The following is a 21301-nucleotide window of genomic DNA, read 5'->3' as shown; positions in this document are numbered from 1 at the left end:
AAAAAAACATCACACAAAGGCTCTTGTCATTTTGAAACATTAGCTGATTTTGGCTAACATAGTTTGGTTCATATGAATAGTTTTCTTCAAACCCAATCCACCATTAGATATAGATTTACAAATCATATCCCAATAAACAAGATGGCCTTTCTTCTTCTCATCCCAATCTCCCCATAAAAAATCCCTAGAAAGCTTATCCAAAGAATTACAAATAGCAACAGGGAGCTTAACAGTTTGCATAACATAGATGAGTATAGTCAAGGTTACTTGAACTCAAGTGAGTCTTGCAACCTATGTTGCACGAACTTTGTACTGTTTGTATGCATTCACGACATGAGCTCGACAATTCAAGAACCAATGATCCGGAGATCCACAACGGTTGCATTGTCCTGAGCTGGTGTGAGTAGGTTTGTGTCTAGGCCGGGAGCTCTACTACTATGGCCGGCTATGCCACTCTCTCTTTTCTAGACATCGGCGCGGCTTCTTCTACCGTTGTCGCGACCCACATTGTCTTCCCCACACTAGGGGTTAGTCCCATTGACGTATGCTAATATGTTTATCTCATTAGCGTATATACAATTCTTGTTTGTAATAGTTTGATCAAAATCAAACCTTGTTGGTAATTCTAAGAGAGTATACTCCATGACTAGTTAGTAAACTACCTAACAAGAGCAAAAACCAACTTGGAAGGGCCTAGAGAACTTGATGATGATCAAATTCGCTAAAGATTATGGATCAAGATGCCACAAAATATTATCGACAATATGTAGTCAAATTAGTGGTAATTAATCCACGTGACTAGTAACTCAACAAGTTGACTTAGATGGACGTTTCAAGAAACGCTTTATAAGTGCATTTCACAGTACTTTGTGGTCATTACTTTTTGCACATATTATCATTGAAGACTTTTGTCGATGTGACACTTCAAGAACTTCAGCGTTAAAGACTTTACATCTCAACATCTAGGCTTATTAGCCTTGGGGTCAAAAGATGTGGTTAATCCTTTGCAATGAAAGGTTCCACAAATACCCAAGGATGAGCAGAATATGACATTGCTCTTGCATATAAAACCAAGCTGTTATGAGACTCGATAGAAGTAATAAACGATACTTTAATGGTTTGTCATACAGATTGATACAACACAATCCGAAATAATGCCGCGATTGATACGACACAATCCGGACTTCTAGGATACTACATAATCCAAATAAACACCGGGATAGATACAAGTCATATGACACAACTTGAACCCATAACACTTATAGGATTTTTTTGCACACAAAATCCCAAAGAGAATGGAGATGGAGGGAGAAGAAGGGGGGGTGGGGGGGGGGGAAGGGGGGCGTGGGTTTATAACTTGCGTTTTTAACATACCTTTTGAATCTTCAAAGCTTGACTGAAAAAACAAAAAAATTAGCAGCCAGAAAAATTACGGCCGATGGTAGTCGGCTGTAAATGGTCAGACAGCAGCCAAGAAGCAGCGGCCAAGGATGGTTGACAGTGAAACTAAGGAGGGCTTGAGAATTTTTTAAAGAAAAATCGGTTAGGGTCTTTTTTGGTTATCAACGCATGGTTAGAATAAAGTGCATGATAACGTAATCAAATATAAAGATAGTAAAGAGAATAAAAAATTATCATCTTATTGATTGATAAGTGTATATAGAGAACTTGGTAACCTATCTACACGGAGAAATTTTTTTTTGACTAGCATTAGACCAAAGCACACACAAGTGAATATTCTAGAACAAATAGCAGATTTTCATTTTTGCATCGAACTATACATGGACTATCCTTTTTATGTACAGCTTAATAGTACACTACGTACGGATTAACACATTATCACTGTCCTAGAGAAAAAAAAAGGATCAACACATTATAATCTCACTGGTTGGGCTCGAGAAATTTGACAAATTTAGAAGCCACTATACGCAAGATGCTTTTGGGACTAGGGAATAAAATGAAAGGGGCATCACAACCAAGCTCCCCATCCTGGGAATAGTTGACATAGGCGCTCAGGGTCAATAGCATCTTGTACAAGTTGTTGCACCTGCAAACGTCAGATTTATCGTACATTAGATATCAGAGCTGTTAAACCTGATTGCTTGAACTAGCTTATCATTTTCTAACCTAAGGTTCAATTCTATGATATTTAGGTTTTTTTTTTTGGGGGGGGGGGGGGGGGGGCGTACTAATGGAGATATTTTAGGATTATGAAAACATCTTGGGAATGATGCTTCACGAAACAGTATGTCAAAACTTGGTCCTCACAGTCACAGTGTTTTGTATGTTTCCAGGTCGCCACTGGCATTGTCAACATGTATAACCCTGGTGCTACTTGTTACTTAAAATATAGAGACCTTCTAATCATATAGCTATAAGAAATACAATAAATTTTAGATGTATAGGATTGATGTAGCTATGGCACTTGGAAATTACCTGCCCGTTAATGCTTCTCATTTCTCCTTCTTCATATCCATCTAATTTTTGTTTGACACGCATCAATGCACGTGCAGCATCCTTGTTACCTTCATATTCATCTTGAGAGTCCTCTAAGCTTGTCTCCAATTCATAATCCGTTTCCTAATCATGGAGATGAATAAAATATACCGTCAGAAGAAAAAAAAAAAAACCGACAATGCTGCAGGAGATTTTACAACTGTTCCATGTGAAATATCAACATAATCCTAAGCTGATGGTGGCATAGTGTAAGAAGTTTCTTTCTTCAAATTGGCTAACATAATCCTGACAGCTTTCCACAACACCATCACAAATTGATATTTTTTTCTTCAGAATTCTGAGCTGGTGAAAGATACACCAATAAGTACATCACGACCAACAACAGATGATTAGAAGAACCTTCCTTTTGTTATGTACCGTTCGAAGTTTAAGTTGCTGACTGTTCTAGCATGCCAATACCATTTATGTTCACAATTGAACTGAGCTTTCGATTTATTATATTCTCCAATAGATCTTATCAGATTGCATATTCATAACAACCAACAAAAAGAAAAAAGCAATTAAGTTTCGAATACCTTTTGACGCTGCAATGCTTTCAGAGGTGATAGAGCCCATTTATATAGCGGATCATGGATAAAAACCTGCATAGAAGTCCCAACCAATATCATTAGAAAACCGAAGTTGCATGATTTGTATTTTAAATAAATAAACTGAGTCAAGTAACATACTTCAATGATGGTCAGTAGTGCTTCTTTATTTGTTCTCATAACAGAAAGAGTTTCCTCACAACATCGCCTGTAAACCCCTTCTATTCCAGTGACACCCATACCATCAATTATGTCCCTTGTAAGTCGGAATGGAACCTGAAAAAGTTTGTTAATATCAGAACCCAAAGTTACCAAAAGTCACTAACCTATGCAACATAGATTATCAGGGGTTAAGTCGCAAAATGGAAATACAAACCCGTTCTGGTGTCTTAAGCATCAACCCTTGTTCGAAGGCAACACCAAGATCTATATGAACAACTTCTGCAGTAGTCTGATCGATTAAGATATTCATAGCATGTCGATCCCCAAGGCCAACAATATAACCAACCTGCACAGAGAAAAATTGTCAATGTTATCTTGATAATTTGAAATAAGAAGTCATATCGAGAGATAATTTCTTGGTAAAAGGACTGGAAAATTAATAAACATGTTTGACAAAGGAGGGAACTTGTACTTTATATAAATGTTAAGTGATTGATAAGTTCCACAACTACAATTAAATAATAAACAGAAGAGCGTTAACAAGATAACTTTGGACGGCGTCAAGCACTACTGAACTTGATATTCAATCCAATATATTATTGGAACAATAAAATGCAAGTCTGGAAATTGTAACTATGAGTGTTTCTATGTATATTAAGCAGACCATGCCCAGTTTGAGTTTAAATGACACACCATTGAACTTGCAGCAACACTTCGGGTGTATGCAAGCCTCTTTTCAAACCAGTCAGCTGGTTGTAAGAATCTCTCCAAGAAAAAATGATGCATGACAGGCCTGCATGAGGTGTTTTGGTCAAATTAGGAGTTTACCAATCAAGTGTTGGGAAAATTAAGTGCCCAAAGAAATACCTGAACTTGCCACAAACTTCCTGAAATGCCTTGCGCTTGTCCTTTCCCTATCAAACATCAAGGCACTTTATATAAGTTTATGTTAAGAGCAAACTCATGCTTTTGGACGATTGGAAAAGCATATGGGAGGGCTCGTCATCTTTGCTGTAAATTCTATCTCCAAGACAATTACTAAGTATATAATGTTGGAGCTATAATTAAACCATAGTGATCGTAAGAATAGCCACATAAGAATAGCCAGTGCATGGCTAGATTACAGAGAATATAAAGCCCACTAACAGAAACAATGTAAGGAAAAATCCAAGTATCAGGACCTTCAAGAAACTATAACGATTTTTTTAGTTATCAGAAAATCTAGGGCACCCTTCCTAGATTCTTACAGTAAGGAATTCCAGTAGTGACCAAGTGAAATCTAATGATTTGATGTAACTAGTCCAGTAAATCATGAGAATAGGAGCCACATGAGACTGGCACGTTCCAGTCGACGACGCCTTTTCTTCTTGCCGGACGCACACCAGTCCTTGATACTGAGCTTCTCCTTGCCGCTGGGCTCGCCAACCACAAGTTTGCGTCCAACCTTGATCGGTCTTCAAGTTTTGGATGAGGAAGCTTCCCAGACCTTCGATCCCGATCTCCTCAGCCTTCTTCATGGTAACGCCGTCCGGGATGTCTGTGGTGTCCATCCAGCAAGAGAAGCGCCGTAGTCGGCGCCTGATGGTTGAGAATGCAGAGACGTCCGCACTTTAAGGGCGGTGGGGACGTCCGCCTTTGAACGGCCCTTGATGAAACTTTGTAGGAGTGATCTATACATCAATATCAATATACTGAACGATGGAGATTTGAGTCAAATGAGGATCTTTGCACTTTAATTTCAAAGCGAAGCTCCGCTCTGTATAGGAACTGATATATATATATATATATGGATCCGTTCAGAAGAGGACGTCCGCACAGCCCTTAAAATGCGGACGTCTCTCCGTTCTCCACCGTCCGGAGCCGACGACGCCTTTTCTTCTTGCCGGAGGACAGCAGACCGTAATACTGAGCTTCCCCTTGTTTGTGGACTAGCCGGCTGCAAGTTTCTAGCCGACCTGGATTGGTCTTGAAGTTTTCAGTGAGGTTGCTGCCCAGAGCTCCGATCCCGATCTCTCTGATCTTCTTCATGTCAACACCGTCCCGGAGGCCTCTGCTGTCCTCCGACAAGAAGAAAAGGCGTCGTCGGCACCGGACGGTGGAGAATGGAGAGACATCCGCACTTTAAGGGCAGTGCGGACGTCCGCCCCTGATCCGGACTATATATATATATATATTTACAGTCCTCTGCTAAGGATGTCCTTATTATTCTTACGGTGCGGATTTCCACTTTAGACTAACTTTTCGTTCGAATTATCACATCTCCACCGTCTAGTCTTTAGGTACTAACATGTAAATCATCTCTGCAAATTTTCAGCTTATTTGATAATCATTAAGGCACTCAAAACTGGGTTTTTCTGTTATAAATATGACCGGTTCAAATTCGACCATCCATTGGTTTGATCGAGTTTGAGTGACTTACTGATAACCAATTTGGCAGAGATGATCCACACGTTAATACCTAAAGACTAGATGGTGGAGATGTGAAAATTTGAATGAAAAGGGAGTCTAAAATGGAAATCCATGCCGTAAGCTCTCTCTCTCTCTATATATATATGTATATGTATCTCTGTGTGTGTGTGCAACTTCGGTTTCTTCAATTAGATACAAAGTGTGCCAAATAGGGAGCCCCACACTTTAATTTCAAAGCGGAGCCCCGCTCTGGATAAGGACTGTATATATATAAAGCCTGCTAACAGAAATGTATCCACTATCTAAATTCATTTAAAAATCAAAACACCATAAGGGCACCCTTGCTAGATTCTTACAATAAGGAATTCTAATTATTAACTTAAGCACCAGAACTTACATTTGTCATGTGTTCTCGGCATTTGAGAAATGACCAGTCCCCAATTCCATAGCGACCATGTGCACCTCCATTTCTCATGCTGAAAATTTCAAAAGAATAAGAAAATTGAGACAAACATATTAATCTTTTTTTCCTTCACCTGACAACAACCAAATTATTCAGTCATTCGAAAATCACAGGTAGTTCAAAGTTGGCAACGTTACCTTCCTATAAGGTATTCGCCAAGAGGAAGAGTGCCATTAACCCATTCAAGGACCCCAGCACTTGGAGTAAATGGAACTACCTATGTCATGAACAACAATGTGGTATTTCAATATCGTAAAAGAAGAAAACACTTCAACAAAATCGAGTGATATTTCCATATATATCCTGTAATGAATCAGTCAACAAGTGTGAAGAAAAACCCAAACAGGCACATCACACCAAGAGAAACAACCAGAGCGAAAAGAACCCACAAGAACACAGATTTAAAGTGGTTCAGCAACACTTTTCCCTACGTTCATCGGGCATAAAACACTCTTCCACTATATATTTATATATTGGGTGCAACCAGAAAGACTAAGAAAACAAGGACTCTTCTCTTCTAATCTCTCTCCTCTCTGCCCTGTCTGACCCTCTAACCGAGAATGGATTCCACTTTGCTCTCTTTCTTTGCCATGCAAAACCAAGAGCAGAACCCATCCTTGTAGCCATAAGGATATTAATTTTCTTAACCAATTAAGGATCCTATTGTTATTAGAGGTAGACAACAATGCCTTCTCATTCTCTGTAAACAACAAGGATTACAGGTACTCCATCATCATTCTTTAATTATTGGAACACTATTCATCAGTAGGAAACTAAAACCTACTGGAAACAATTTTCATACTTTGAGATACTTGTCTTAGGAAAAGCTCATGGGAGGAAACCCATCGTACACAGCTTGAATCAATAATTCAATTTTAAATCCAGAAGATCTCATCTATTGACAAAAAAAAAAAAAAAAAATCCTACTTGCAACAAAATCATAGGTCATTCCTGTTGTCTTAATGGCATGAATACTTGGGCAGAATTGATAAAGTGGAGATAAAATGAATGGAATATCTCTGATGGAAATTGGAAGACCTAAGATTTCAAATAGAAGGAAAATAAATAAGAAAAACAAAAACAATTTTCCAAATGGCACTAGAACATAATCCAAGAGATAATTATGTGTAATGATGTGATATTGAAGATATATACCTTGTATGTGCGTACTCCTAATCTTCTTTTCCATGTATCACGGTGGTTCCGTAAAAAGGTGTTGACCAAGGCAAAAAATTGTTCCATTACCTGTACGATAAGAAGAATTTTATGCAAGTGATGAAAATATATGAGAAGCACCAAAGGAAGAAAAGATATGTCCAAAGCAGAGCCAAGTTAAAGTAATACAATTGCAGAATATTAGGAACAGTAGAGCTTGTATATAAAACAACTACAAGAAATATCAAATTGCAGGGAAGTTGAGCAAGGAGAGCACTATAGTTCTAGGTATTTATTTTGTACACAAATGTCCAAAATAGTTATTTAATTCACAGTTTCAAAGTTGGAGTTGACATTTGGGAATGTCTCCAAGCCCTCTTCAAAAAACTTCACATGTTAATCTCTAGAAGCTACGGCTTCTATATAACACAGGCATGAATGCAGGCCTTCATGCCTACCCACCTAGTGCACACAAACACACCCACCCTGAGGTTACAAACAAGTTGAGACTCTTACAGCATCTTGTCTTAGATCATCGTTTCCAGATTTTGCCAGCTGTCTGTATCTGCGACCATCAGAACCTAGGCATTCGACCACCTTTGGAGCATTTATACCATTCATTACCCTGCATATACACCAATAAACACCAGGATTAAGATACAAACAAATATCAGAAACATAAGTTGACACGGAATTGTCTGAAATTGCCAAGCCATACATAACTGAATCTGCTAACCCCTTGAAGTATGGGAAGGAGCCTTCATCGTATTGACAACTTCGGTCAACAGGAAAGGTAGCTGTCACAACTGGCACCTGAAAGTTTTATCACAAGTGAAAAATATTAATTTTTTAGTAAATTAAAGTTTTACAAACTTGACGGGTACAATATCATTTTAAAAACCATGTAAAATGTTAAATCACATAATCATTCTAAACTTAGTATCAATTATAAAATGAGTAAGCATAGCGGGTACAATATCAAATCAAGTGCTTTACTTACAAGTTCCAGCTGTTTAAGATTACGCAACTCTCTTGGTAGCAATAGTTTTCTATTGGTGTCCTGTTAAGACAATCTAGTTAGGTGGTAGTAGATAAAAAAAAAAAAAATTTCGTTACAATAAAACAATTTTTCTTCATCACAGTATAAAACAAAGCTTTAGGGACTTGATCATCATGATTAGGAACAATACTGGAAAATCAAAGAAGAAAATCTTCACATTAAGCTATTTGACTAACCTCTCTTTTCGTTTCTAGTTCTGCTAGTTTGATATAAATCTCCACCATTTGTTTCATCTTGTACGATATGTCATATATAAAGATTAGATTTATCCATTTTGTGCATATGAAAAAAAAAATGAACATAAACAGTGTAATCTGGGAAAAGATGGAGAGTACTTGATTTATTATAGCACCATGATACGAGGTTAACTCTCGTAAAAGATTCTCTGCTGCAAGCTTTTTATCCATGTCTACCACAAATGAATTCTTACTCCGCTGCTTGTCCTTGATACGGTCACCATTTGCAAGTGCTAGAAGCTGGTGCACGAACAAATGGGATGGTAAATATTGAAAAGCTTATAACAAATAAAAATAAAAATAAAAGCCATTTCTAGTGGTCAGTTTACCCAAATGACCATTCACTTCTTCTTTAATTTTTTATATTTTTTAATCAAAGAACCATTTTTGGCAAAATGATGATTTGGATTTGTTTGTTTTTGTGTTTGTGAAAGTGAGGGTGTTTAGGGTCCTAAAAATTAATGTCCCTGGCTTAAAATGTTGTTCAAATAAAAAAAAACACTGTTCAGTCATATCCTCAGTGTGTGTAATATGACTACTGACTCCCTTGCCAAGATGAGCATTGATCATGCTTCCGGCCTGATCACTTTTGATGAGCCCCCTATTCTTGCCAAGATGGTGTTGCTAGAGTAAGGAAATCTGGGAACTCTGCTGTTCCTTAGTTTTTCTGGTTTTTGTTTTTTTCTTGGGCCTTAGTGCCCCTACTGTAATGAAAAGGAAAATAAGTTGAAAAAAAAAAAGACATATAATGCGGGTGTTGCTAGATGAACCCAGCAAATTTCTTAGTGTACCCAGCAATACAAATTGTGGCATTTATTTTCAATACTACCCCTCAACCATTTATAGTTTTCTATTTTATTATCACCAAGAAATTTAGAAAAAGGAAATAAATAACTGCAATTCCCCATGAATGCAGACGTCTTTCACCTCTTCCATGGTTATTTCATTTCTTCTTCAGTTCTTCCTTCTTAATTTCCTTCTTTTCTCTCAAATTTGTTTCTTTCTCTAATCTCAAGGATTGGATGATGGAGGATATCAAGATGAAACCTAAAAAATTATTTGGAACTAGCAACAAGTTGGATTGGTGTAGTTCCATCTCGACCAGCTCTACTTCATAAAATATCATATTGATTAAGACAACGAATCAGTAAGAGAATTGTTGAAATCTAAGAAGCTTTCAGTAGCCTAAAGAACCAATTCCATACTTCCAGCCAAAAACCAAACTTGAACATCGATCTACTGTATGGGACCTTTGAGAAGATCAAAAAAGGTTCTCCCCCAGGTGAGAGAGCAGCAATCAATCTGAGAGATGAAATAATTTCCCTATCAACCAAATGGTTCAATCGAATAGAAGTGAACCAATGAAAAAACAAAAAATCTGAGGGAAAGAACGAGTTTTGACGGAGAATATTTTTCTTTCTTTTTCTTTTTGATCTTTCTTAATTTATGTAAAATAAGGGGTAAAATCGGAAGGTTTGGAACAAACATTGTGTTGCTGGGTACACTAAGAAATTTGCTGGGTACATTTAGCAACACCCTGTTTAGCTTTGCTTAGCTCTTCACAAAAAGATATTTTTCAAAGGAACTAAAATATAAAATGCTCAGTATAGTATCAGGTTCACGTTTTGGGCTTTTTGCCAATTGAGCATATATATTATAACATAAAACTATTGCAGGAACCACATTGCCAAAGAGTAAAATATAAAAGAAATATTATTTGCAAGTTGCAGTCGTATGAATCCCTAGTTTGCAGTTCAGTAAATAACAAAACAGACATCTGATATCATATTTTTCAAAAGCGAATTGAATACAACTTGAATACCTGAAATACAGTATGGTACGGATGGTCGATAGCCATTTTCTTCACAAGAGAAACTAAAGCAAACTGCAAATCCAAATATGATAATCAACATAAACCTTAATTTCCTTAGAAACTAAAGTATGACCTGAATTTGAACCTGGAAATTATGAGAACACTGGCTATCCTTTAAGCTACCCATTCTGGAAGCAATTTGATACACCAACGGGATGAATTTGTAAGACTGAACCTGTATACATTTTATTAAAATTAAAACAAAAAGGACCAAATCTTATTGGGTAATACGAGCAATACATACACACATAACTTCCGCAAATTTTGGCCACCAATGCATTTAATTCAATGATCAGAAATTCAAGCTACTCATTCTTTAGGTTCCTGTGCAAGGATCATTGTGGTACAAAACCAGCAAAACTGGACATCTATTGGGCCATCTAAACCATGCAACCAAATATGCTCTATCGGATAAGAGGCATAAGTGAAATATTTCCCATTTAGCCTGTTTTTCCACTGGAATTGTGCTTGCAGAGGGAACTAGAGAAAAAATGGTTTTGGTCATTGAATTAATGCCGGATATATGAGACTACGAAAAACAAGTTATTATATGTGGACTCTAATATTATATACTTATTCAGATATTTGGCATTTAAGATGAAATTCAATTCCAAAAATGCCAACATTGATCAACAGTATCATACTCATCTTTTATATACCTCAGTGATTGTGGTAAGCATGCTATCAACAACACTTTTTCTAGAGGAGAGAGAAAACCACAGAGAAACCAGTCGAAAAATCTGAAAGCACATAGGTTAGTTCCTCAAAGGACACACATATATTACACAAATAGAACCGACCTCAGGTTTAATATTCATGTGAAAATTTCGGCTTTTAAAATCAAGTTGCGGTAAAAACATCAGCTCATTTTCAAAAGAAGTATTACAAACAAAGGGTTTCAAACATTATTGAGGAGTCAAAAACTTCACTACATAATTATGTGTTGATCCTGTTCTCTTGAACATAGATGTTGACAGTGAGTTCATACCACTCTGACGTCATACTTGTCACCAACAACCAAACAATGTTTATACCCATCCAATGCTAGGCTAAGAAATGTTTCTCTGTCATCCTGAAAAGTTGAATGAAGATGAATGTAGTGGTTATAATTGGGTCAAAACAAAGGATAATTTATATTCCAGAAGATAATCTCGAAAATATTCAACTCTCAAATCCAATAGGAAAAGTCTGTCATGTACTAACTTACTTAAAGGTTTCACAAAAGAAACTAGTAGGTTGTTGTTTAATGTTGTTTTGGTCACAGTTCAGAATGGTTTTGGTCGGTAACATTTAGTAAATAGACTAAACTTATCTGATCTGTTAATAAAGGTGATTCAAACGCTTTAGGGGAAAAAAAAGAAGGAAAAGTACTAATAGGTTAGATCCAAATTACCACCTAAATTTGACTGTGTTCAACATTGTTCCCCCACCACAAGTGGTAAGGGCACGATTACCAAATTTCCAACAAGCAAAACCAATGTATAAAAACAACCTGAAGCTTTTCAGCCTCCTCCTTGTCCATTGCAAGCTGCTTTTGCAACTCTTGAATTTTGATAGAGTAATCAGTCTTCTCCCCCTGAAAGTGTAGATGCGGTGAAAAAATATAAAAAATCCATGGAAAAGCATCTTGGCATGCTATAGCACAAACGTCGAGGAAACATATCTATGGCTGGAGTTTTACCTTTGTTGAACATTTTAACTGTCGAATAAGTGCTTCCAACTCTGTAGTCTGTGAACTCAACATGCACAAGAAAAAAATTGTTCAAAAACACTAAATAATGTTTCAGTTCCTTGATGTAGATTATTTACCATTACCTTATGTTTCCTCAGTCGCATGGCTGCTTGCCACTCACTGGAGGCAAGTCTTTCCTCATAACTCCTAAACAAAGCATCCGCATAATGTGCAAGATGAAAATGAGTTTGGCTATGTCTATCTCTCGATCTCTTGTCTGTAGCCTTCTGATCCTCGACAAGTGAAACAGCAGGTTTCAAATACTTTTCCAAAATAGTTCTTGAGCTGAATTTCCATTACGAGATGGTATAAGAGACATATCAGTATATAATCTGTAAACATCTAAAATAGGATTAATTTCAGTTTACCCTCATGAGGTTTGGGGTTAACATCATTTCAGACCCCATGCTCTTAATTTTGAAAATTTACCCCCTAAAGTTTCCAATTTTCATAACCATGTATTGCTGAAATTTCGTCCAATTTAGATGTTAAATGCCAGCATGAAATCTTAGAAAAATGGTCCTAAAAGGCAATTTTTGTTGTTATAGAACTATTTTAGCCCTTAAAGTGAGTTAAAAAGTCAAAATTAACGTCCAAATTAGACGGAATTTCAGCATTTGGGCATGATTTATGAAAATTGGAAACTTCAGGCGGTAAATTTTCAAAATTGAGAGAAATAGGGACTGAAATGAAGTTAACCTCAAACCTGAGGGGGTTAAAATGAATTTAATCCTCTAAAATAATATCAAGACTTAAGTTTTGTCAATAACTTGCTAGATCTAGTCTCCGCCAGCCACTTCCCAACCAAGCGATGTACATCTGAAGACTCTTCATTTGACAGGGAATATTCTGCTACATACTTTGCAAGGCTGATAGCCATCTCATGTTGACCTTGGCTACGCAAAAGCTTTGCTTCTTCAACCTGACAACATAGAACATACCAAAGTTTACTAATTGCTATTTCCAACTTTTGCGTAAAATGAAAAAAAGAAGAAGGGTAAAATGAATATACTACTTACCCTTCCAAGCCAATAGAGAGATGAATCTTGCTCCCCTGATTCAACACAAAGAAACTTAAACTCATGCAAGGCTGCAGCTGCTTGTGAATATCTAGATCCCTGAATAAAAAAGAAAGAAGGAAAACGGTTAGTTAATGGGTTTACATCCCAAAGAAAGTAAGAACTGCTTCAGTGTCTCCAGCATTTAGGGTATCATTTCTATTATTTGTTATGGCATTGTGGAGTAAGTGAGTAACTATAGGGGAGATAATGATACATCATGGGTAAATACAACTACAACTCTTACAGGTTACATAACAAAATCAGATAGTAATGTTTGTTACTCATAACAGTTGTGCGAAAAACTGGTTCAACCAAGATGGACACCTTTTTTGTTTTTTTGTTGTTTTTTCTTTTGAAAGGTTTTTGATGGACTTTTAGATCCTTATGGATTTAGAAAACCTGATTCTTTAATTATTAGGACTCATGCCCATAGGATTCTTATCAAACAAAAAGAAAAGATTTACTACTCCTATTGCTATAGCCAATAACTTTGGTTCCAATAATCCTGATTACTGGGTATTGGAGTGTCTTTATAAGGAGGTACAGGGCTCTTTGCAATGGCTGACAGGAGAAGTACTCAGAAATGCTATCCCCACTCAGACCGAGACACAACTTTCACTTGTTCAAATAACAATTAATGGAAAGCAGCGTCAGGAACAATGTCTCTCTATGATAAAGGGATTCATTTTGCAGCTGACAGGAGAAGTATGAAGCAAGAGGGAATTCCACTCTAAAGTAAGAGTGAGGAAGAAGACAGTGTACGAAGCTCACGAGTGAGTAAGTACTCCTCAAGGGTTGAATGAAGGTATTTAGAAGGAGGAAATAAAAAGATACTTTTAAATGCAGCGAGAGGAAAGACTATTCCATTGCAGAGAGAGAATGTTCTCTTATTCTGGTATGTTCATTAAGTGCAGTGCTAAAAGCTTGGTAAGATCCAGTACCCATTATACATATAGTGGAAAGCAGACTTAAGCTTTTGATACAGTAATTATCAGTCCTTGAGAGTTGTTGTTTTGTCTATTAAATGTTGTTTAGAAGTTTAAGAGGTTCATTGTTTGCTAGCTGTTAGGCATTTAATGTAATCTAGGAATTAGGAGTGTTTAATGCTGGGAGTCTCTAGAAGAGTCTAGGGAATGTTTGGAAAGGTATTTTAAAAAAAGGGTTTAGATCAGACCTGTAAACTCAGTTCTGAAGCATATTTTATCAAAGTATTCCCTAATTGAAATAAGTTGAAGTCTTTCCCTTGATTTCCTTAGAAATCTAGGCTCCAACGGTGATTGGAGTATTTATACCCTACTTGATTTGCATCAGCTTTCCAGCTTCCCTGTGGGACGTTGGCAATTCGCCTAACAGTATTTTTATTATTGGTATAGTTGTGTTCTTTATCTCTGTGTGTTATTATTAGACCCACTGTAATCAATCACAAAAAAAAAAAAAAAAATAGCTAATAATACCTTACGGAGAGTACGTGTGGATTGCAGGAGATGTTGCACCATGGAGTCCTTACAATTTAAGACTTGAAGAAGAACTCCCCTGAACGCTATAAAAGGCTCTAATAAACTCATGTGTAACTGTGTTCGCTCCAAAATGGAGCTCCAATCCAAGTTCAGCCAGGATAACTGATGGAAATCAAAAGGTTATGTCAGGCAACCAGAAAGACAGGTTTGTGTCAACAAAGTGACCAATAGCTAGTCGTGCATACCTTGAGACATTTATTGGAAATTATTTTTAAACATATAATTTGATATCATATCATATCACATTATATCATCTCAAATTATAGCTACTTGTACTCATCATCCACCATCAAATGAAAGGATGCTCAATTTCTTCATTCCGTTATCATAATACCTGATCCATGGTAGGGATTAGAGGTTCCGAATTCACTTCTTCCATCTGTGGATAGAAATTCATACTCTCAGATTGGGATGATCTCCAACGTAAATCCCACGCTGTGCCAAGATGATAGAGGATCTGCGAACGGATACAAAAAGTACAAATTTTGAAGATTTCTTTTTTGGCCATAAAAGGCTTTAGGTTTTCGTAGCAGTTCAACATGTATTCAAGGCATATATAATGAATCAACTTAAATCAGTAAAAAATTAAACCATTGGACAGGAAATGAGATATCCAAAGAAAGCTGAAATTTGTGAAATGAAGGAAAGCTTTGTTGTGAATTCAGTCAATAAGTGTGTCGAAATACCCAAACATGCACATGAAACCAAGAGAAACAACCACAAAGATAGAAGCACAAAAACATAGATTTAAGGTGGTTCAGCAAAATGCTGCCTACGTACCAGGCAGAAAACACTCTTCCACTATATTAATAATGGGTACACCGGAAAGAATAAGAAAACATGGACTCTCTCTTCTCTTCATATCTCCCTAGTCTCTCCTCTCTGCCCTCTCTCACTCTCTAACCCTGAGAATGGAACACACTTTGCTCTTTATCTCTGTGATGATAAACCCAGAGCAGAACCCCGCCTCATATAGCCATAAGGATAGCAGCTTTCTTCACGAATTAGGAATCCTATTCCTATAAGTGGTAGGCAATATTGCATCCTCCTTCACTGTTATTTTTATTCTTTTGGTCAAAGTAAATTGTATTAGAAAAACCAAAAGGTCCATCACAATACAATCACTAGAGATACAAAAGACACCAGCAAAAGGGGACACATAGGTCCCAGAAATAAGAGGCACTTAGGCCCAGCGATAGGAGCACAGACCCAGCATAAGCAAACAAAAACCCATAGTGGGATTGGCTAAAATACAAGACAAGCCCGAAAAACAGAAAATACAACCCTAAATTTCCTAGCAGCCTCCATAGCATCTTCTCTAGCTGCCGAGAACTTCTGCCGGAATATTCAATTCGCGCTCGACGTGATTGAGATACAAACCAGGCCCAAAAGTAACCAAGTAACCGAAGTAATTGAAGCACCCTCTGTAAATTTAACAAAAATTCGCCAACGGGTGAAAGTTTGTTTAGGAGTGGTAGAGTATGGAACAGATCTGGACTCTTACGGATGCCAAATCCATCAAGGGAGAACAAAAACAAATGATGAAGTTCTGTGCTAAAAGGTAGATGAAAGGTTGAGGCGAAAAGGGTCTGGGGTTGTGGTGACAAGCTGAAGAAATCGAGAGTTGATGAGAATGGTGGGGACGAGAGCTTTTCTTGTCAAGGAAAAGCTTCAGGTGGCAGCAACGAGTGGGTAGAAGGGAAAATCGGAAGAAATAGAGGGCAAGGAAAGGGAGAGAAAAGGAGACTGGGAATGGGCAGATCTGGTCTAGATAAAGCCTGGGTAGCTGTTACAACCTTAGTGTTGAGGATGCTTGGGCAGGGTGTGAGCCTTGTGCCATGCCCAAGTGAGGCACGCGCATAATCCGCATATGTCGACGACATGCGCAAGAATGCAAGGCAAGTCAGTGCAAGGATGCGCAGCAGGGTGCACACTCAAGGTGCATAGCACTTAGTTGAAAGTCTTCCGCTGTGTACTAAGCAATCGAGTGAAAGGGTTGGCTGGTCAAGTAGGGAGGGCTGCTTGGCGCCATCACAAAGGGCGAAAAATTTAGGGAAAACCTATAACCTTGTGACAGTAGCCATGGTGGGGGTGGAGGTGGTGGTGGTGGAGCGGATTGTGGTCGTGTGAATCTCAAAATGATGGATTGGGTTGAGAAAATTTCTAGAGAAGGAGGGACTCTCTCTCTCCAGAAACTCTATCTCATTGTACAGTAATATCTTCCAACTCCTCCTCTGTAATCAACAAGGACTACAGGTACTTTAATCATCAATAAGGATATCCTTTCCTTATTGGAACACCATTCATCAGCCGGAACCTAAACCTACCGGGTAAACTTTGTCATAAAAACCATCTTAGGAAAAACACATGAGCTGGAAACCCAACAAGCTGTTCCTATAGCTCCTATTCAGTACATGTCTTGCAAATAAAAAGAAGGCTAATTATCCAAAGAGAGTCATGAAGCAGGATTTCAAAACCTTGAATATAATGTGTTTTCAATTCCATTTCATTTTTTTTTTATTTGCCTTTTTCTTTGGGTAGGAAGTTCATTTGAGGCCAATCAATGTAATAGCTATGGGTTGAGGTTTTCTGTTATTATTAATTTTTTTTTCTCTTTTGGGCTCCATCTATCTAGAACAAAAACAATAACAAACTGATATCTAGACTAGATTCTAATAACAAACCCAATATGTGCTTAGAATGTAGCATACCTGCAGTTTTATTATTGCTGAGTATATATGTTCAGTACTTTCTTCACTTGCACGAGAAACAGACCACACAATCTCCTAACAAACATGAGACATTACATAAGTAATAGAGTAAAAACCCAAAATGGTACCGTACTATTGCGAAAGGTGTTTTGGTACCTAGGAAATTTTCTACCTCAAATGGTACTTCAAGAATTGCGCCGTTACCTAATATAGTAGGCCCGTTAGTTTTGCTGTAAAGTCGCATATGTGGCATGTGTTTAGATTGAGTAAATACAAGAAAAGGTACCCAAACTATTATGAATGGCATTCTTTGGTACCTATCAACTTTTATACTCCAAATATGACCTCTAAATTTAGCTTATGATGGATATATAATTACGCAAAAAAACATACTAATAAACTCATAAACATAATATTATTATTATGAGCAAAAGCTATTTATGAGTCATAGTGATCATATGCTTATGAATTTAATTATTATATCTCTGCCGTTTACATATCCATCATAAATTCAAATTCTGTGGCGCCATTTGAGGTAAAAAAAATATATATATAAAAAAAAAACAATAGGTTGCATTTCACAATAGTTCAGGTACCATTGCGGGTACCATGCCATATAGGCGACTTAAACGGGAAAAACTAACAGACCTACTATATTGGGTAATGGCGCAATAAATGAAGTACTGTTTGAGAGAAATTTGTAGGTACCAAAAAATACCTTTTGAAATAGTTCAAGATCCCCACATTACCTGCTTTGTAGTGAAGACAAAAAGGAGCCGCACATTACCTGCTTTGAATCTTTCAGCTTTCTATGAAATTCACTGAAATCGCCCTCTTTTAGCGCCCTCAAACAACTGAGTATTCAACAAGCGGAAAGAAAGATGGTTTAGGATGCTTACACACTAAATAAATTGTGTATTTTATTTTTATTTTGTTGCCCAACTTCTCATTTGATGAGTTACCTATGCAAATTTTCATTAAAATGATTGGCTTTGATGTGCAGAGTTGATGAAACACAATTATCTCCGGCATAGAGTAAGGAGAAATCCCAGTTCGCTGCACGCCAAGCAGCTTCATACTGTAATATAAACATTTTGAAGAAAATAAGTCCTTGTAACATAAACTAATAACATTTCCAAATCAGGATTCACGAAGTCAAATACATTGTTAATCAGGACTTTTAAACATCAAGAATGCTTCCTCCAGCACACAGACAAAAAAAAGAAGTTTCAGAACCAAAACCTGCAATTCAGTAAACTCCAGATCCTGATGAAGCTGTCCCTTTCTAGATGTCAATCCTTGACAATAAAAGTCCAGGACATGCATACAACCAGTCTGCTGCAAAGATCTGATCAGACCTTTATATGGTTTCCTTTGTTTCATCAGATCATCCAGTGTGGAATTGGAAATATTATCAATTTGAGTCTGTTCCAGTGACAAATTCCTAGAACCAAAATACATTGGTACCATAGCAGCTGAGCGTACTTGCAAATCATAATATTCAAGGGCCTTGCTCCAGTTTCCCTCATGTTCGAATGTAATGATTTGAGAGGTCAACTTTCAGTACCATCACAACAAAACCAGAAACAAAGTACATTAATGTAAGAATATAGTCATGTCCTGATTCTAATCTGACAAGGGTAAATAATTAGATAAAAAGTATAAAATAAAATAAAAAAAATGTAGAAATGGCTGACGTAGATTAGCACTCTACTTAGCCTACTAATGCAAGGTGTTTATTTATAAATTTTTCTAATCTTGCCGTTTGCTGATTTAGAATAATTTACCTCTTGTGGCCATGGAGTTATCCTCAAAACTACGGTGTACCAAAATCCTTGCATATTGTATGCACTTATATTCACTTTTACATGTGTCATGATTGCTTTGGTCACTAGAAATTGCTTTGCTTCACTAAGAGAAGATAAGTGCAGCTGCACACTCCCATTAGGAGAGCAAACACAAACAGACTTGAGGATAGTTATGGTAGGTTGAACATTAAGGTGGACTGCATTTTTTGGGTTCTATTTAACCACACACTGGTCCCTTGTGAAAAAAGCACCATCATCATTTAGCATCATTTTAGTAAAGTCAGTTTGGATAACTTCAACTACCACATCCAAAACATCTATCTTGGAATTCATATCAACTCAAATGGCCAAAGTCATAGTGTCAACCCATCTATGCAGGAAGTAATGAATTAACTCAGTACAAAGAAATCAAACATATATACTAACCTTGTGTGACTGGATAATCCCATATAAGCTGTCAGGTTCATTGATCTGGGTAATTGCTGCAACAAGTATTTCAATGTGGCATGGCAACTGAAAAGTAGATGTTAAAAAAAACAGGAAAAAGATAAATAAAACACAGGCAGTTAAAAGAACCAATATAATCACAGAGCTGAAATAAAATCACAAGACCACAAATATTTTTCACCTGGGGATGGAGATAAACCATACAGCCCACCCATAGTATAGCACATCAGCTCACGAAAAAGAAAGTACCATAAAGGCACACCACATCATTGCAACTAATTCTGATTCCCTAGGTATAGAACAAAACTAACCGTTTCGATGTGGGAGAAATCGGGGCTACCCAGTGTGAGGCTATTGAAATGTTCTTCGCACCAATGCTCCACATACATCACGGCAGTAAAGTATGAGCCACAAACCTTAGATGAATAAACATTCTTATCAAACATGGTCATAGGAATACCAGCTAAAGAAGGTACGAAATGAAGTATCAGACAAAAGAACTGAAGTACGAAATGATTGGAACTCACAACTGCTGACTTAGCAACAACAAGATAATCAATAGAAAGCCAATAAACCTGCGAACAAATACTAACTATTAGGAAAATAACAATGAAGCAAAAACAATCATTCATATTGAAACTGAGCTATTAAATATTTGAACTAAACTTAGAAACCATTTAAACATAGATAATTTGAAACAGTAAAGAAGCTCTATTGTATATAGCAGTATGTTTGTGAACATCATGTAGGAAAAAACATACCTTGTCCCATAATGATGTCGGCATTCCCGTTGCAGCAGCAGATTCTCTAGCCTTTACAGAGGTGGAGCGAGAGTTAGCACTCTGGAAAACCAAAAAGTAATAATCAGACTAGTAGAAACTATACGCCGTATATACAAGCTATTTTGGACAACATAAAAGAGAACCAGTAGACATGAGCAGCCAATTTGCATCAAAAAAATAAATGAGATCTACACTAAATCGAAACGAGGTTAACTACAGATACAGAATTTGCAGAAACAGAAAGTGCAAGGCCAAGGACTATCAAATATAAATTTTAAGCTACCTTAAACTCAAATCTTAGTTATCATTCTAACATAAGGATATCTTTTCCTCTACTGTCAATGTATCTGTATTAATATATTCTTTCCTTACATGTTCGCATGCAAAAGAAAACCAGGACCATAGTTTCTCTTTTTTCTTTTTTCATTCCATTTCTTCTGTTACGTACAAGATTTTAGTAAGGAGATAGACCACTGAGACAGATATATGAAAACTTCAACAGAAGCATCAGAAGCAAGCGACTATAAAGTAATACTTATAGTCACCTTAGAGCTTTCTTGCTTCAACAGCAATAAAGATCTTTCCATTACACGACACAATCGAAGTTCATTGAGGGCATTCAACCATACTTGAATTGACTTGATTAACTTATTAGAGTCTGTAAATACATGTTCCTGCACCTGCATTTGTAATAAAGACGATAGTCATACACTCAAACTTTATGCATAACAAGGAGACCTAAAAGACTGGAAATGTACATGCAAAGCTTTATATAGCTAGTTGTAGACATAGCCATTATCAACGGAATATGATCTTTTATATACGAACCAACTCGTTTTGT

General features: G+C 37.0%; 1 protein-coding gene across 1 annotated transcript in view; it reads right to left on the bottom strand.

The window, feature by feature from the left end:
- Nucleotides 1-1640: 1640 nt before the first annotated feature.
- Nucleotides 1641-21301, bottom strand: part of LOC101295891 (serine/threonine-protein kinase ATM-like) — a 41400-nt gene continuing 21739 nt past the window's right edge. The window contains exons 47-81 of the mRNA XM_004292427.1: nt 21006-21140; nt 20440-20520; nt 20206-20253; nt 19990-20094; nt 19658-19744; nt 18666-18980; nt 18386-18501; nt 18211-18277; nt 17424-17498; nt 15047-15169; nt 14650-14814; nt 13154-13252; nt 12905-13056; nt 12218-12419; nt 12117-12131; nt 11895-11978; nt 11391-11474; nt 11062-11142; nt 10488-10577; nt 10352-10414; nt 8629-8769; nt 8470-8526; nt 8234-8293; nt 7952-8046; nt 7750-7858; nt 7234-7323; nt 6216-6295; nt 6013-6091; nt 4074-4120; nt 3900-3999; nt 3421-3552; nt 3186-3320; nt 3033-3098; nt 2437-2580; nt 1641-2047 (exon numbers count right to left, since the gene is read on the bottom strand). Of these exons, the coding sequence (XP_004292475.1) occupies nt 1970-2047; nt 2437-2580; nt 3033-3098; nt 3186-3320; nt 3421-3552; nt 3900-3999; nt 4074-4120; nt 6013-6091; nt 6216-6295; nt 7234-7323; nt 7750-7858; nt 7952-8046; nt 8234-8293; nt 8470-8526; nt 8629-8769; nt 10352-10414; nt 10488-10577; nt 11062-11142; nt 11391-11474; nt 11895-11978; nt 12117-12131; nt 12218-12419; nt 12905-13056; nt 13154-13252; nt 14650-14814; nt 15047-15169; nt 17424-17498; nt 18211-18277; nt 18386-18501; nt 18666-18980; nt 19658-19744; nt 19990-20094; nt 20206-20253; nt 20440-20520; nt 21006-21140 (3600 nt within the window). The 3' untranslated portion in view covers nt 1641-1969. The remainder of the gene's footprint in view (nt 2048-2436; nt 2581-3032; nt 3099-3185; nt 3321-3420; nt 3553-3899; nt 4000-4073; nt 4121-6012; nt 6092-6215; nt 6296-7233; nt 7324-7749; nt 7859-7951; nt 8047-8233; nt 8294-8469; nt 8527-8628; nt 8770-10351; nt 10415-10487; nt 10578-11061; nt 11143-11390; nt 11475-11894; nt 11979-12116; nt 12132-12217; nt 12420-12904; nt 13057-13153; nt 13253-14649; nt 14815-15046; nt 15170-17423; nt 17499-18210; nt 18278-18385; nt 18502-18665; nt 18981-19657; nt 19745-19989; nt 20095-20205; nt 20254-20439; nt 20521-21005; nt 21141-21301) is intronic.

The sequence above is a fragment of the Fragaria vesca genome, linkage group LG2 (genome assembly GCF_000184155.1).
Source record: "Fragaria vesca subsp. vesca linkage group LG2, FraVesHawaii_1.0, whole genome shotgun sequence".
NCBI classification, from domain to species: Eukaryota; Viridiplantae; Streptophyta; class Magnoliopsida; order Rosales; family Rosaceae; genus Fragaria; species Fragaria vesca.
This window is presented reverse-complemented; position numbering and strand designations above follow the sequence as displayed.